The 17,551-nt window shown below is 41.5% G+C and overlaps 1 protein-coding gene across 8 annotated transcripts in view; it reads right to left on the reverse strand.

Annotated features, from left to right (window-relative positions):
* Positions 1-17,551, reverse strand: part of SLC4A10 (solute carrier family 4 member 10) — a 307,201-nt gene that overhangs the window by 179,257 nt on the left and 110,393 nt on the right. For 7 of the 8 annotated variants that reach the window (XM_061608644.1, XM_061608641.1, XM_061608643.1 and 4 more), the window contains exon 2: positions 3,186-3,267. In XM_061608644.1, coding sequence (XP_061464628.1) covers positions 3,186-3,267 — 82 coding nt within the window. Of the gene's footprint in view, positions 1-27; positions 103-3,185; positions 3,268-17,551 lie in introns of those variants that run through there. The other variant, XM_061608645.1, reaches the window with a different exon arrangement.

Raw genomic sequence — 17,551 nt, forward strand, 5'->3', positions numbered from 1 at the left:
ACAAATTATTCTTACTTAACAACTTACCCTTCATGCACACACACTTTTCCTTGGTCTTTCAGGCCCAAATCCAGATGGGGAGGATGATCACTCAATTTCCCTGGTTTTTGAAAAGGAAATTTATTAAAATACTAGGTTCTATTAAACGTGCGTGCATATGGTTGCATATGGGTTGTAGAACACATGGGTTCCTGCTGGGAGGAAGGGCAGGAATTAAATAAATAAATAAATGGTTGCAGTGGGAAGAAGGTTACAGTCTGGGTCTGGGGAGAGAGGGAATTGTAAGGTTGCAGTGTGGACTGGAATGGAGGGTTCAGTTTGGGTGGTGTGTGGTGGGTTCAGAGTAGGGCAGGTGGGGGTTCAGTGTGAGGTGGTGTGTGAAGGTTCAGGGTGGAATGGATTTGTGGGGTTGTACTGTAGGGTAGTGTGTGTGTAGTCTGAGTGTGCGATGTGTGATGGGGTGTGGAGGGTCAGTGAGGGATGAAGTGTGTGGAAGGATTTGAGTGCAACGTGGTGCAGTGTGGGAGTTCAGCATAAGGCAGGATATGGGGGAGGGAGCTGTGTGAGGGGGGGCTGCCATTTGGGGTGGGGCATGGGGGCTCAGTGAGAGGTGGTGTGTGTGTGAGGGGGGTTGCAATGTGTAGCAGGGTATGTATGAGTGGTTACAGTGTATGACAGTTTGTGAGATTCAATGTGGGTTGTCTGGGGTGGTTTCAATGTGGGGCAGAATATGGGACAGAGTGTTTGGGTGCTTGCAGTGGAGCAGGTGTATGTGTGGTCTTCCATTACAATTTCTCAGGTTTCCAAATTGTGCCCACAGGCCCCCTAAAGGTTGGCAAGCCCTCATCTAACCACTGGTCAAAACTTCACCAAACCCATAAAGGATTGACTTCCTTGATAAGACTGAATGAAGTACACCAGTAGTTTTTACCAGATTTGGTAAAAGAAACCTATGATATGATGGTTTAAAAACGAGTAAAAAGGGTCCAAGTGTTAATTTTCAGCACTTTTTAACTTGCTGTACCTGTGGTGATTTTTATTGGATTATTTTGAAATTTCACACAATCGTAGGCCTATGAGGTATATAATGTAAAGTTTCAACAGCTGTCATTTTAATAAGGGAGAGAATTTTGTGGCTTATAATGGCAGAACCTTTTCTTCCCCCCTCTGTCCCTTTAAAAAACATAGCTTTAAAATTATATGTATAAACAGATACATTCCATAAATACACACCAAAAAATCTTGATGATGTATACAAGCTAATCCACATTAGGTTAGTGGAGTATTTCAGAATGTAAAGGAAATCTTTTCTTTGGCCATAAGTCAAATAACCCAGTAATATTAGCTTGCTTAGATGTAGAGCTGTACTACAGCTATTTGAACTGCCATGTCAAAGTAGCCAAATTCAGACTAGAGATGCTTGAGAAATTTGATCTTGTGATTTCTGATGTCACCTAACCTGATTCGCACCCCTGACAAATGTGCAGATCAGAATGTGGTTATCAATTACATTTCACATTTCTCCAAATTTTGTGATGAAGTTCTCGGCTTAAAAATGTACCAGAATACTTTTAAAGTATGGATTTTAGGATGGAATGTGTTTAGAAATGAATACATTTAGATAAAATGTGTTTAGAATTGCATATTTTGTGAAAATATGTCCAGAAATCTGTATTTAAATATTAATTTATATATGAATTTTCATATGTATTGTTAAAAAATCCACATGAATGCAAAAACAGGATGGAATGGGCTTCTGAATCAACACCCGCAAAACTGACATGAACCAGAGATAAACTGATCCATCAAACCCTAATTCTGGCACTCTCTGCAAGTGCTCCGTCTCTCTCCTATTCTCCCCTTTCTTCCTCTTCTTGCCTTTAGGGTGTAAACTGTTAGTTCCTATTTGAGTCATACTATTTTTACCACAACATCTGAGCAGGCAAGCCGCTGTTTGAGTGACCCAAATGCTTGATTTAGAGATCAAGCATCACCCCTATCTAACACAACTCTGTCAGCCTCCGTGGTTCAACAAAAGGGAAGTGTAGAACAGGAATTCTGCTACTTCACTGTCCTTTCTCTTCTCCCAGCTCACTTTACTACATCAAATGAACCTTACACAGCACAGCATTGTCACAATAAGAGGATGGGGACCACCAACAAGGAACAGCAGGGACTGATTTCTTTGGCCAGTACAGCTTTGGTCAGATCATATACAACCAGCCTAAGGCTTCTCACAGGTTGGGGTGAAAAGCAGGGACAACCACCCACTGCACCCCCCCTTCAGTTGGGTGGGGTAAATAAAACCTCTGCAGAAGCAAACTCACTTCATGTAGGGGACCTGAAAAGGAAATAGACGCTTCTTCCTCCCTTCTAAGAACCACTATGTAACACAACAATTTTCTGTATCCCATCTCTTTCACCATGATCCAACTTGCCCACTGCACGTCATGGAGGACTATGAAGGAAATGGAGATCCTTTCACTTCAGACAAGGCTTCTAGGATATAATAAAGCAGTACAGTCATCAATCTTCTCAGAGTAAAGAAAGAGATTTAGGAATTGCTGCCTCCTCAGCATCCACTGCATAGCCCATTGTTATCCACTTCAAATTCTTGCTTCAGTCTCAGATTAAGATAAGAACCCTGCTTAGTATTAACCATGGTCAACACCAGTGAGGACGTAGCACCAAACCATAGTTAAGTTTGATCAGATAAAGAGAGGAATTCTCACCAGGGAGTGGAGGAGTGGAAGAAAGCAAGCCCACAGGCTGCTCCCAAAAGTTTAACTATGGTTAACAGTGTCTTTACTGGACCTAAGGCATGACATTTCTAATACAATTTATTCTTCTGCTCCTTTTTATGAAATATAAAGTTGCAAAACACAGTCACAAAGTCCAGGCGTTGATAGGTTCAGGTAATTACCACAGAAGCTCGTATCCTGTATACTTTTGATCAATCATTAAATGGTACACATTTAAGCATCCATCCATCAGGGACTTTCAGTGCGTTTTCATTAAGGGTATACAGTGACACACTTTCATGGACAGAGCTTGAAGTTCAGATAAGTGGCAAATTATCTTCACCAACAGGCCCCTTGCAAGTGACCTTGCATATTTTTGAAGATGAAATTAGGTTGATGTTTTTAAAAGCAATAAGCCCATGAATCAGAATAGTAAGTTCTCACCTTCTAAGTCTTCCTTTTCAAAATGTGTTTTCAGAATGGAGCGTGTTCCACCCCTGTCCACCACTGCCTCTTCATCATTTCTCTATAAAATAAAAGTGATTTTATACATCAGCTTTTCACTGTGCTGTCATCATCAAACTTGAACAATAAAAGGTGACAACCATTTTTACAAGACATCTTTTCCAATAGCAGCAAAAATATAAAGAATCATTACTGATGCCTCCACTTTGTATGCAGTATCATTTTTAAAATTGTCATTCACAGGAATAAAGAATTACTTCAATATTAGGAAATGCTACTTTCTGGGAAATCATTGTTAACCGGCACAATGACAAAAATAATAAAAAAGCTAGTAAGTACTAAGGAATCACCGACTACCATTAATATTTGGGATTTGGTACTTTCATATTCATACCACTCATATTTGGGGTTTAGTACTTCTACACTGCCATTCTATATCCACCTATTCATAAGTAAGCCCCATTTAACTCAATGGTATTTACTTCTGAGACAACATGTACAGGGCTGTAGTGTAAGGTCACAATTGCAGCAGCTAGCTTTAATTAGCCTATCAGCACAGGACCTCATAACAGCAGTCTTTAAAAATCTGCACTGGCTGCCTATTTGTCACCGGGCCCAATTCAAGGTTTTAGTTCTGACATATGAAGGCCTAAATGGCTCTGGATCTGAGAGAGCTCCTCTCCAAATATTGTCCTGCCCGGTTTTCAGATCAACTGGGGAGCCTTTTCTGGCAATACCATCTTTAAGTGAAGTTAGAGGCTCTATAATTTACCAGAAGATGGCACCCCAGTGCTCAGCTAAATCATACTTTAGTTAATTTTTTACACCAGCTGAAAGCCATTCTCTTCCTCCATATTTTATGTATGTGATATATGGCAGCTGGATGGATTGTTTTTGGTTGGTTTAACTGTATCTGTTGGTTATTGAATTAACCACCTCCACCAAACTTACACCAATTGTAGTAACAAGGTCAGCCCAGATGTGGGTGACTTTGACCTCAAAGAGCCTCACAAATTTGTTACAGCAGGATTCCAAGGGCTCCAGGTTATATCCCTTTAAGGGGGATCCCACTAAACCCTGCGACTGCTAATTGCAGTGATACTATAGATGAAGTAATGACAGCACATGTGCTCTGATGATACTCTGAGAGAATCTGGGGGCCAATGTTCAAACTCTGATGCTTTGAGGTCAAGCAGGCTTTTTTTTAAATTACCCAAGTTCCTATTGCACACTCGTGTCTCCAAAAATCACAAAACTAAAAAATGGTAGGTGTCACTTGCTTGCCATCTCCCCCAATAGGATTTATTTTAGCCTTGAGGGATTTGTAAGTACCTCAGTTTCTATTTATCAGTAAAAAGTAGCACAACAGAGTGTTGCAGTATAGGTCAGCACAAAAGGTTTAAACCCATAGGCAGAGGAGGTGAAAATAGGTTCGGGAACTCAGAATGACTTGGATTTAAAGCATGAAGCGAAATGAGAGGTTGAAAAAAAGTTAAACACACACACACACCCAATGAAGGCAAGTGCGTATATCATTACAAGATTTTTAAGGTTTCCAAAAATCAGATTCTGGGGCCTGGTAGTTAGGTATCTTCCATGTTTTTAATCTAATGTTTTTAATTTGTTGTAATCTGCCCAGAGAGCTTTGGCTATGGGGCAGTATATAAATGCAATAAATAAATAAATAATGGGGCCTAACTCATGTTACCCCAGGGCAAAGAATCAGGAACATCACTGGTGACTCCAAACAACAGGCAATGCTCCACACTGCATCTGAAATCTGAATCCCCAGGTGCTATAGTCCCACTCTTTAATAAGGAAACCATATCAGCATCACTCCTCCGCTTGTAACATGAGACAGGCAGGGTTTCTGAAAAGGAACATAAGACGAGCCTTGCTGGATCAGGTCAAAGGACGATAAAGTCCAGCATCCTGTTTCCCATAGTGGCCAACCAGATGCCTATGGGAAATATACAAGCAGGACTTGGGGCAATAGTCTTCTCTCACGGTTTTCCAGCTGGTTGGGTACTTGAGGGCATGCTGCCTGTGATCCAGGAGGCAACATGTAGTTCTCATTGACAATTTTATTCTCTCTTTTGTGTACAAATTCAAGGAAGATTCTGCTAATAAAACATTTTAATTTATCGGGCTAATGAAGATTACTAGTTCAGTAACTGCCTTCTATCTAGCTACAAGCTTGATTAGCATTATGTAAGAAAACATGAGGACAATACAGAGACACCTCCTGGGAAGGTGTGCTGAGAGAAGAGTGATGCACCACTTTCTTTTGTGTGGAAGACCAGAATACACAAATGAAGTATGGCAAGGGCACAAAGTAGTTTGAACTAATGATTTTGCAAGCATAGCTAACCAGGGCTCATATTAGGTTGGATGGGGCCCTGAGCATGGGGCCCTCTGGGAGACCCTCCAAGCACATTCCTGATGATGTTCCCAAGCCTCCCTGATGATGGTGTTCCCAAGCATCCACAAAGTTTACCAGGGATCAGCTGTCAATAGGCAATTGTGGTGAGCTGCAGAGGGGACAGGCAGCAGTGCTTAAATTAATACAGCTCCAGCCAACCAGTACTTCTTCAACCCAGCACTGTAAACAGAAGCACTGGATAAGGCAGCTACAGTTACTGCAGCTGTCATCATCTTCCTTATCTCAACCATCTCTGGGTTCCACCACCTGATATGTACACTGGGTGCAGGGCTAGCATAAGCAGATGCAAAGAAGGACAGGGTTCCTGCACCCTTGGTAGTCATATAGAAGGAGTTGCAGAAGCTGCTGTCCAAAGTTCCATCTCCTACATGACTGTTAAAGGTACACAGGAACATAGAAAGCTGCCTTACACCAGTTGGTTCATCTAGCTCAATACTGTCTAGCTGTCCAGGATGTCAATCAATACTATCTACTTGGAGGACCTTCTCCATACAAAGCAGATGCTCTACCACTGAGATGTGGCAAATCCCTGTTCTCTTTGCATCTTGCCACCCTAGGCAGGTCCCAAGGCATTAGAGATAATGAAGTAAGCAGTGGCTGCAGCCACCTGGCCAAATATTTCTCGTTAGAGTGCTGGGCAAAAAATCATCATCATCATCATCCAAACCATTTCAAAATTAGATTGTTCCTGAATGACGTAGACCAGTTTGTTTCCTATAGGATAGCTTTAAATGCACTAGCAGTGAAAAAGTTGTGGACTACTGGTTTTTTTTTACCCCAAACAGGATTTTTAAAATCTAAATTATTTGGAGAATAAGTGATATCACTTTCACTATATACTTTAGGAGACAGAAGAGGAGGCACAGGCCTGTGGTAGTCATGCATTTTTGTGTCAACCATATTTATTTTCTTTAGAAACGTATGTGTACAATATTGCTGTTGACTTGTGAAGAAAATATAGCCATGGAGGTAATTACTCCAGTTTATGACATGTGCTGTTATCAGATATCCAAAATGCTGTTGGGGGTTCAGGGTAGATATTCACTGAGACATTCCTAAGAATTAGGGAGTATGTAGGATAAATAACTGTTCCACATCTTCCATAATGAAAGGCCAGCCTTTCCATTCAGCATACTGTATTTTAAACATCAACTCATTAAAAAAATCCACACAACATCTATTTCGCTGCCAATTTTATACTTTCAGAATTGTCCAAATACGGTATCATCAAGTATCATCAAGCACTAACTAGACGCATCTGGTTGAATGTCTAGTTTCAAGACATTTGTTATGTTTTATCCTCCTGTTAATGTTCACCTTGACATTTATAAGAACTGGCTGTACCAAAGCAAAAGAAAGAGGAGTATGCTATTTCAGCTCAATAAGAGCTAAGGATACATAAGGAAACACATCATTATCAAAGATTATTAGGAATGTTCTATACTGCTGAGACAAAGAAATCCCTGATGATTGCCCTGCTGAATTCTACTCTTTGAAAGGTCCTTGAGATCACATAGTCATCCAAAACTGATTTACTAACGTTTATCTACACATTTGATGCTCCTCCCTTTCTGAACGTTACCATCTGTTTGAATGTCCATTCAAAACACAGCAGCTGAGGAAAGCACTCTGAATTTTATCTGCATAAATCTTCCCTCTCCAAAGAACAGTTGAGAGTTTCTGTTTTTAGAAAAAAGGCAATTAAGCCCAGATTCTCCAATCTTTATTTTAAAACCACATCTTTTTTATTATTTGAATCTGTCTGCGACAACTTTCTGCATTAAGGTTAATGGATGGATGTGCTGCTTTTGACCAGCCCTGTACCAACACAGTACAAGATGTGCAACAAAGTAGAAAGCAATTCATTTTCATTCCAGATTTATATCTTCCCCAGGGCTGTGTGTCATATGCATGAGGACAGTTCTGATCTCCCTCCCTGCCTCCCTCCCTCTTGACAGAAAAAGCAAAGAAAAAGCTAAAAAACAGCGATGCTAAAATTTGTAGTGATCTTTCGCTTTGGGGAACTGATGTGCCAGTGGATTCTGACCACGCACATATTTAATGCTGCAAGTATGGAGTTCATTTGCAACATAAAGAGACATCATTCTTGGCATTAAATCTAAAGTAACAAATGTTGTAAATTAGATGGCACTAAATGTGCCATAGAAATGAAAAAACAACAACAGGTTAAATTAAATACTGCACATGGATATGGGCTTATTACATTCTAATTCTCTGTTAAATTATATAGATGAATAAGCAGTGGTTCCATTCCAGTGTATACCTTGGGCACTGCATAAACTGAGGCATATTAAATGTGTAATCAATGAAACTGGATCGATTATGTGTCAGCTTAGTGGATCATTGCATTAAGCTGACACTAGTTTTCTTTCCGGAAGAACCAGTGAGTTAAAAAAAAAATCCATGCATTGAGTTATTAAAAAAGCAGTACTTTTTCAATATTCCTTCCCTCCTACATACTATTTTGGAATTCTGCTGAAGTGGAGTTACTTGAAAAAAAGAGCATAACTGATCAAACACTATAATGAAACATGGTCATTTTTAAACATCTAAGAAAGATCATCACCTACGGCCATACTGCCCTGAACACGTCCAATCTCGTCTGATCTTGGAAGCTAAGCAGGGTCAGGCCTGGTTAGTACTTGGATGGGAGACTGCCTGGGAGACTTAGAGGAAGGCAATGGTGAATAGGGTTGCCAGGTTCTTGGCCTGAGACTGATCCTGTATCTTTAGGAAAAGAGAAAGTCAGCCAAGTGCAGGTGTTCTTGCAACTCTGTAATGGGAAAAGCCAGAAGGTGGAATTCTCCCTCCCCCCCTCCACAACTTTTAAAGATACAGAAGACCTCTTGGTTGCCAGGCCCAGGCCATGGACCTGGCAACCCTAATGGTGAACCACCTTTGAATGCCTCTTACCATGAAAACCCTATGAATATATCCAAAAAAGATTCATAGGGTCTCCATAAGTCATAATCGACTTGAAAGCATATAACAACAAACAACAAGAAAGATCATTAATATTATAGTACATGATTTGCAAATGTATATGTATTGTTATATTGTTAAATTAGCCGGTTTTAGGATTTTAAAATTAATCATTATTTATCCTTTATTTAAAAAATTAATTGAGGTTCTGGAGTGATTAATTGTTTGGTTTGTCCAATATTAGGCCAAACACTTGAGACCAAAAAGTTTTCACTGAGAAACATTCCCATCACATGTGGAATAAGTTGCCCTGTATTTTGCAGCCTCTCCAACACAAGGGTGGGAAGCTATTATTAATATCATTTAATGTTTTAAAACTTTCTTTTTTTTCAACATCTCACAGATTTTCATTTCTGCAATGCAGAATTAACACATTTCTGAATTTCAGAACTGATTATTTTATTGTTGTTGTTATGTGCCTTCAAGTCAATTACAATTTATGGCGACCCTATGAATCAGTGACCTCCAACAGCGTCTGTCATGAACCACCCTGTTCAGATCTTGTAAGTTCAGGTCTGTGGCTTCCTTTATGGAATCATTCCATCTCTTGTTTGGCCTTCCTCTTTTTCTACTCCCTTCTGTTTTCTCCAGTATAATTGTCTTCTCTAGTGAATCATGGCTTCTCATGATGTGTCCAAAGTATGATAACCTCAGTTTCATCATTTTAGCTTCTAGTGACAGTTCTGGTTTAATTTGTTCTAACACCCAATTATTTGTAACTAGACTTTCAACTATAAATTCATATGGCTAGGAGTCTTTGCTTAAAGCTCATTCCCACTCAAACTTGTTTCCATGGTTACTGGGCCTTGGTATCTAAGAGCCACTCAGGCTTCATTGTGTTCAAGTGTTACTTCCTCAGTTGACAAATTTGGATAGTCACACCACATTCAGATACTACAAGAGCTCAAATGGGGAAAGGATATAGTAGAAGAGGGTCCAAGGATCAGAACAGCAACACAACCATGTGTGCAAATGCCCGTTTGGAATGACATGCCCTTCGCCTCCTCCCAACACCCCAAACTAATGAGGACTGGCAGCTGCATATGAACTCTACCCTTACAAGAGACAGCGGAAGAGATCCATGAACTCTCAGTCAACTGGGCCTAGGAGACAGACTAAAGGACAGGAAGTGGTCTACCATTTGCTTTCCTACAGTTTGAGCCTAGTGGCACAAATCCTCCAACCCCAATACCTCTCCCTCAAACACTTCCAGTGAGGAGGGTGACTGCCCCCTCAACCACTGAAAGGATGGGGAAATTGGTCCTGGAAAACATATGACCTGGATGAAGACTACAACTATAGCCATTTGCTGTTATATCCCCGTCCCGAAGCAGAAAGGCATAAGCTTATGTAGAGGGAGTAGCAACAGGGAGCTTGTACATCCCATGTAAAACAGGAGCCCCATTGGACAAGAAGAAGACTGTAGACCAGAGATGGCCATTGAGCAACCTTTTTTTCTTGAGAGCTCCATTTTCTTTTGGGTAATCTGTCAGGGGCACATGCCAGCAGTGGGCAAGGTCAGAGCCAATGATGGGCAGAGCCAGAGACAAAAAAAACCCTGTTCACTAATCCAAAGTAAGGACTGTCTCCACTTTGATGTTTACCATGGCTATTTCAGATTAGACTTCCCTATGCAGATCTACTCAGAAGTAAGTCCCACTGGATTTGATACAGTTACTCTTAAGTAAGTATAAAGAGAGTTTTTTAACTACAAGAGACCAATATAGCTAGTGTTCTGGAAAGCAAGGAAAAATAATTCCTTCCTGATGTGTGTGCCTGCCTACACACACACGGCAGAAGCCTACATATTTGTTCTCAGATGGCTGTAGAAAGCACTTCTTTTCCCTCTGGAAAAAAAATTAAACTGAAAAAAACAATTTATTTTTTACCAGAAAAAATACTGTTTCTTCCAATTGTTCTGAAACTACATTGAAAGAAGCTACTGCAATTCACTGCCTGGAGGGCCACAGGCTCCCCATTCCTGCTCCAGAAATTTATAAAATTGCCTGGATTAAAAAAAATCTTTTGCTGATGTTGAACATCCTAAGCTGCTTTCAGTTCATGACAAGGGTATGTGATTTCTGCCAACTCCTCCCCCACCCAAAATCTACAGCCCCATGCACCATATCCCACTAGGGATGGGGAAGAAATTTGTTCAATTTGCATTTTATTATGAACCTTCCTAATATTTCATATATTACTGAAGATGATATTAAAATCCTACATTACATTATTATTTATTTATTTATTTAAAATATTTATACCCCGCCCTTTTTCCAAAGAACCCAGGGCGGCTTACAAAAATAATCATGAAGAGTTAAAACAGTAAATATACAGAATTAAAATAGTTAAAATGAATTAAATCAAATACAAGGTAAGAGTTAATTACCAATTCAATTAAAAGCCCGTCTGAATAGGATCGTCTTCACCTTAGCACGGAAGGAAAGAAGTGAGGAAGCTAATCGTACTTCACTGGGGAGGGAATTCCACAATCTGGGGGCAGCCAGCGAAAAAGCCATATTTTGTGTCTTTACAAGAGAAACTTGTGAAAAAGAAGGAGTAGAAAGTAAGGCCTCACCGGATGATCTCAGAGTCCGGGCAGGATCATAGGGGGAGATACGATCTAACAGATAACCTGGACCTAAGCCATATAAGGCTTTATAGGTCAAAACCAGCACTTTGAATTGTGTCCGGAAACATATTGGCAGCCAGTGGAGCTGGTACAACAAAGGGGTTGTGTGTTCCCCTAAGCCCAGCTCCAGTTAACATTCTGGCTGCAGCTCTTTGTACCAATTTAAGTTTCCGAGCAGTCTTCAAAGGCAGCCCTACATAGAGCGCGTTACAGTAGTCTAATCGGGATGTAACTAAGGCGTGTGTCACCATAGTCAAGTCAGACAGGTCAAGGAACAGGCGCAGTTGGAGAACTAATCTTAATTGAGCAAAGGCACTCTCGGCAACAGCAGAAACCTGGGCCTCCAGGCTCAAAGCTGAGTCCAGGAGTACCCCCAAACTGCGCACCTGCGATTTCAGGACAAGTTGAATCCCTATCCCCTGATCCGCCTTACGACTGACAAGGAGCACTTCTGTCTTGTCAGGATTTAATTTCAGCTTGTTCATCCCCATCCAGTCCACCACTGATACCAGGCATCGGTTTAGAACCTGGACAGCTTCCTTGGCATCATTAGGTGGAAAAGAGGAGTAGAGTTGGGTGTCATCAGCATATTGGTGGCACCGAACCCCAAAACTCCGGATGACCTCTCCCAGCGGTTTCATGTAGATGTGAAATAACATGGGGGATAGAATTGAACCCTGAAGGACCCCATAGGTCAATGGCCAAGGGGTCGAACAGGCATCCCCCATAACCACCTTCTGGGTTCGTCCCTCTAGGAAGGACTGAAGCCATCGTAACACCGTGCCTCCAAGTCCCATCCCAGAGAGGCGGTCCAGGAGGATACCATGGTCGATGGTATCGAAAGCTGCTGAGAGAGCCAGTAAAACTAACAGGGACACACTCCCCCTGTCCAGTTCCCTACGAAGGTCATCCACCAAGGCGACCAAAGCCGTCTCAGTTCCATAACCGGGCCTGAAACCAGATTGGAATGGATCTAGATAGTCTGTCTCATCCAAAAAACTCTGGAGCTGAGTGGCCACCACCCGCTCTATTATCTTGCCCAAAAAAGGAATATTGGAGACTGGGCGGTAGTTGCCTAATATTGAGGAGTCCAGGGAGGATTTTTTCAATAAAGGTCTTATCACTGCCTCCTTTAAATTAAGGGGCATTCTGCCTTGTAAGGAGGCACTAATCACTTCCCTGGTCCACTCAACCAGTCCCCCTCTGGCATTTTTTATAAGCCAGGAAGGGCAAGGATCTAACATGCAGGTGGTCGGACGTGCCTCTCCGAGAATTTTGTCCACATCTTCGGGTTGAACAAGCTGGAAAGAATCCATTTTAATTAGACAAGCAGGGGCCAAAGTTACATCCACAGAGACTGTATCAATTTTAGCGTCTAAGTCGGAGCGAATCTGAGCAACTTTATCTGCAAAATATCACGCAAACTCAGAACAACGGGTTGCTGAGTGGTCAACATCAGATTCATGGGGGTCAGAGTGTAAGAGATCCCTGTCCACTCGAAACAGTTCCATTGGGCGAGATCCCGCAGATGCAATGGAGGCGGAGAAGAAAGATTTGTTCTGGGCCCTCACTGCCACGGAATAGGTCTTTAGGTAGACTCTGGCCCGTGTTTGGTCAGATTCACTCAGAGTTTTCCGCCAACGTCACTCTAGTCTCCGTCTTTCGCGCTTCATTGCCAACAAATCCTCAGTAAACCAAGGGGAGGACTTGGCTCCAAAGCGCGAAAGGGGACGCTTAGGAGCGATTGTGTCCACGGCCCTGGTCATTTCCTCATTCCAGAGGTCAACCAGGACTTCGACAGAATCACCTGCCGAGGTGACAGGAAAATCCCCAAGAGTAATCAGAAAACCATCTGGATTCATCAGTCTCCTGGGGCGGACCATTCTAATTGGTCCCCCACCCCTGCAGAGGTTTTGAGCTCCAGTGAGTTTGAACCTAACCAGGAAGTGATCTGTCCATGACAAAGGAACTAATGCCAGCTCCTCCACACCAAGATCACCTACATCCCGTCCAATACAGAAAACAAGGTCCAAGGTATGACCAGCAGCATGCGTGGGGCTAGATATTATTTGAGACAGACCCATGGTTGTCATGGAGGCCATGAAATCCTGAGCTACTCCAGTAAGGGCAGTATCGGCATGGATATTGAAGTCACCCAGCACTACAAGTCTTGGGGACTCCAGTACCAGATCCGAGACTACCCTAGTAAGCTCAGGAAGGGAGACAGTTGGGCAGCGGGGTGGGCGGTACACCAACAGAATCCCTGTTCTGTCTCGAGCACCCAGCTTCAAATAAATGCATTCGAACCCTGAAGACTGTGGGAGGGGATGTCTGGTTAGGTAGATGGTATTTCGAAAAATCACTGCGACTCCACCTCCCCGTCCCCCATTAGGGGAAATTGCATGCAAAAATGCATATATTATGCAAAATACTAATATATATTTTAAAGAACCATCGCAGTTGATGCTGCAGAAATAGGGCAAACTACATGTCACAGATTGGGTAGGGTGCTAAGGCCAAGAAAGTGTAATTTGATCAAGGCCACCCTGAGAGTTCATGGCTGGACTTAGGTTTGAACAAGGAACTTCCTTCATCAGTATGCTATTGCCCCATGCAGCTATTACAATCCCAATGCAAGGGCAGCAGGAACCAACACACTAGCTTCACTTTCCTTTCCATCCCAGTTTCAGTTGCCTTCCACAAGTTGAATGGTGACTGTCTGAAGCGGCAGCCTTTTGCATCCATGGAGGCTCCATGTTTCAGAATATTACCCTTAATGAGTTGAAGGGTGATGGGAACAGAGTTATAATTTAATAGGATGGACCTAGTCTTGAGGGGAGCAGAGCTCTGCTAACTGGGTGCATCTATGGGTAAAAGATTTGTTGTTGCTGATTTCACTTTCCTCCTGCAGCCCCCTGAAAGGCTGCTCTGGAGGTTTGGAGGACCCTCTTGAACAGCATGGGAGCTGGTGCGGGGGCTTCAAGGGCAAATCAGCAAAAAAATCCATTTCTCTCCCCTTCCTCTAATGGGAGCCATTGCTGGATCTCAGGATCTTCCACAAACAGAAGAATTCCCTCCATTAACAGAAGGGCAGGTCTGGATCCAACCCAACATATTTATTACTAGGCTTTTTTTTAACATCACATGAACTAAAACACATATTGACATGTTGATGCTGTTTTCAAACCAAGGACATCTCTGCATTATAATTTTTGAATACACACACACATCAGAACATGTACATTTGACACTTCCTGGTCCTGTTTACCAATTATTTATGACATGCTAGACAGTCCACCACATTTATTGATTTTCTTCAAAGTTGCTTACATTTTTAAAAAAGGGAAAATATTGATCTCACTGCTCCATCTAAATCTTAACACTGGAAAGCATCCAGAACTTTTATTAGAGGTTTTTGTTCTACCTATATACATGCTATGCCTAGAAAGAACAAGCAGGTCTGTATGTCTTTGGGGAGGGGAAATCAAGGCTCCAGATAAGATCTATACTTCCATTTCTTCCACCAGAGAACAATGGGATCCTCATAGTGCTACTACGTACAGTTAATAAAATCCATCCCAAAAATGGAATAGGCATATTTGAAACACATTTACTAAGAATCTGGTGAGGAGGCTAGCAAATGATTGCCATACAAGTTTGAACACATGGCTCACTTGCTCTCTCGCTCTTACATACACATACACACAGACACACTTACTGCTGATGTTCAGTAGGGAGCTGTTCATAAAGGAATATAAAATGGGATCATCTAATGATACCAGCACAATCCCTTCCAGGGCCAGCCCAAAGTATTTTGCTGCCTGAGGCAAAGCAGCAAATACTGTCCCCATCCCACCCCAGTCCAGGTGCATAGAACCTGAAGCACTCCCCCCGTATTGAAAATAAAATAACAATAAATTAAAGAATTTGCTGCCCTGTCATTATGCCAAAAATTAGCAGCCTGGGAGAGTTACTTCTCTCCACCTAACGGCAGAGCCAGCTTGACCACTTTGGTTTAATTGCACCTGACCCCAGGATTTTATTTTCAGTGAGTAAATATTCTCATTATTGCCCTTTTCATTTTGTTTTTCCTCTTTATCTTCATGGTTACATTTGTTATATTCTAAGGATGTGTTTCTCCTTTTGTTTGTTTTCATGTTAAATAAAAGCTTTGCACACACAACACATTCTTGCATTAATTGGCTCTCAGTTTTCTTTCAATGAGTATTGACTTTTGCAACTGCAGTGTTATAGGAACCTATGCCCTATTCAGTAGACCCAGTTCATGCATTCAGTCAATGTGTGAGTAAGTCCATGCTGGCTAACCCGACTTCCTGGCATCTGTTTGAACATCTATAGCAGTGGTTCCCAACCTGGGGGCCAGGACCCCCAGGGGGGCCGCGAAGTAATCCAGTGGCGACTGTGAACAGTAAAGAAATGAATTATTTATTAATTTTTTAAAAAAGTCTTCACTCCTTCTACACTGTCTGCTTTCCACTGCCGCTGCAGATGACACCTCCCCCTTGCTCCAAATGAGAAGAGAGGCCTTCTCCTGAAGCTCCAGAGCGTCTTTCAGGCGCACTAAGGGCAGGCATCTGCGTATAAAATACATGGCAGATGCCAAAGGAGGCTGAGGGTGGAGCTACCAGGAAGAAGAGGGGATTACTATCACTGATTCCCGTCTCCTTGCACTGCCGCTACTGGCAACGCCCTTACTTAGAATGAGAGGAGAGGGCTTTTTGTGAAGCAAAAAGAAACAAGGCTGCAAAGAAAGGCTGCTTTCCCCCTTCCTTCCTGGCAGCCAGCCTGCCTCCCTGGGGGGAGGGGGTCACAAAAAAAATTCAGCTTATAAAGGGGGTCTCGTGGTCATAAAGGTTGGGAACCACTGATCTATAGAAAGGAAGACTGCATGTACAACAGTACATACAAAGGCTCCTTAACTGCACATCTTTGCACTTAACACACAGATGCCAGGGGACACTGAATATGCCTCACAATCAGGGTTAATTTTCAGTTGCATAAATCAGCCCTGCATAAGAAGGAATGATGGTATGTTATAGTTAAGCCCCATTAAAATCAACGTCATTTGGCATGTAAATGCTTTGTGGAGATAGCATACAGTATGAGCTAAAGTATATCTCATATATTCCCAATTTACACAGATGCTACCTTACATCCCCTTTTTACATTTATGTGCTGGCATAGCTACTCAAGAATGTCGTAACACTGAAATATGTTGCACTGTAATGTTTATTTATTTATTTATTTATTTTCCGCCCAGCAGGATCCCAGGGCAGCAAACAACAGCACTAAATAAAAACACTCTAAAACATCATAAAAACAGACTTTAATATATATTACAACAAAACATCCTTAAAAACATATTAAAACAAAACAAAACATTCACATACCAGAAACACTATCATAAGTATCAAAGGATCAATGTTAAAAATAACCTAAATTGTCTACTGACTATCTTTAAGCCCAGAATACTGTGTGATACACGGGAAAAAGATTTGTAAACCACATAATCACCTAACTCTGTTTCTTAAGTAAAAGTACTTGAGTAAACCCTTGTTTAAACTACTTTATTAGAAGATTTTTCAATTACAAAGGATCGATGCATTCACCAACATTTCATTAACCATCCATTTCAAACATAACCACCGATTTCACTTTCATATTGTCTTTTTGAGATAGTCGTTTAAGCTATTCGTGCATCTCCTCTGATATGAGCTTCCTTGGCACTTAGGTTCTTAAAACTAGACCCTGCTCTCACTCCTACCTAATGGGGAGACTAAGCTAGCCTCCAACAGGAGCAGAGCATTCTGCACTACAGCCCCATGGAACTTCCTTCCAAGGGAAGTCTATATCACCTATGTCGACTTTCCACAGTCTGGTAAACCTATTCCAATTGGCCTTTGAAACTGAATTTGACTAGTGAATCTCTCATGTTTTGCGGCTATTTTGCTCTATTGTTTCTCTCTCTTGCTCTCATCTGGTTTTAATGAAATATCTTTGTTTTATTGTTGCATTTTAACTTTGTAAAGCACTGTGATATACCTTATGAACCATAATATATTAATAATAATAATAACATAAATGAAATAATAATAATTTTAAAAATGTATTCAAAATCTATGTTCCAAGTCCAGGTAAAGGATATAAATGAAAAGCCAATTCTATTGTGAAGAATTCACCATAAAATTCCTGAGAAAATTTCATTAGCCTGAAAAAGTGTGCCAAATATGCCACTGGTGGAGTTTC

Source organism: Rhineura floridana, chromosome 2 (genome assembly GCF_030035675.1).
Source record: "Rhineura floridana isolate rRhiFlo1 chromosome 2, rRhiFlo1.hap2, whole genome shotgun sequence".
Taxonomy (NCBI): domain Eukaryota; kingdom Metazoa; phylum Chordata; class Lepidosauria; order Squamata; family Rhineuridae; genus Rhineura; species Rhineura floridana.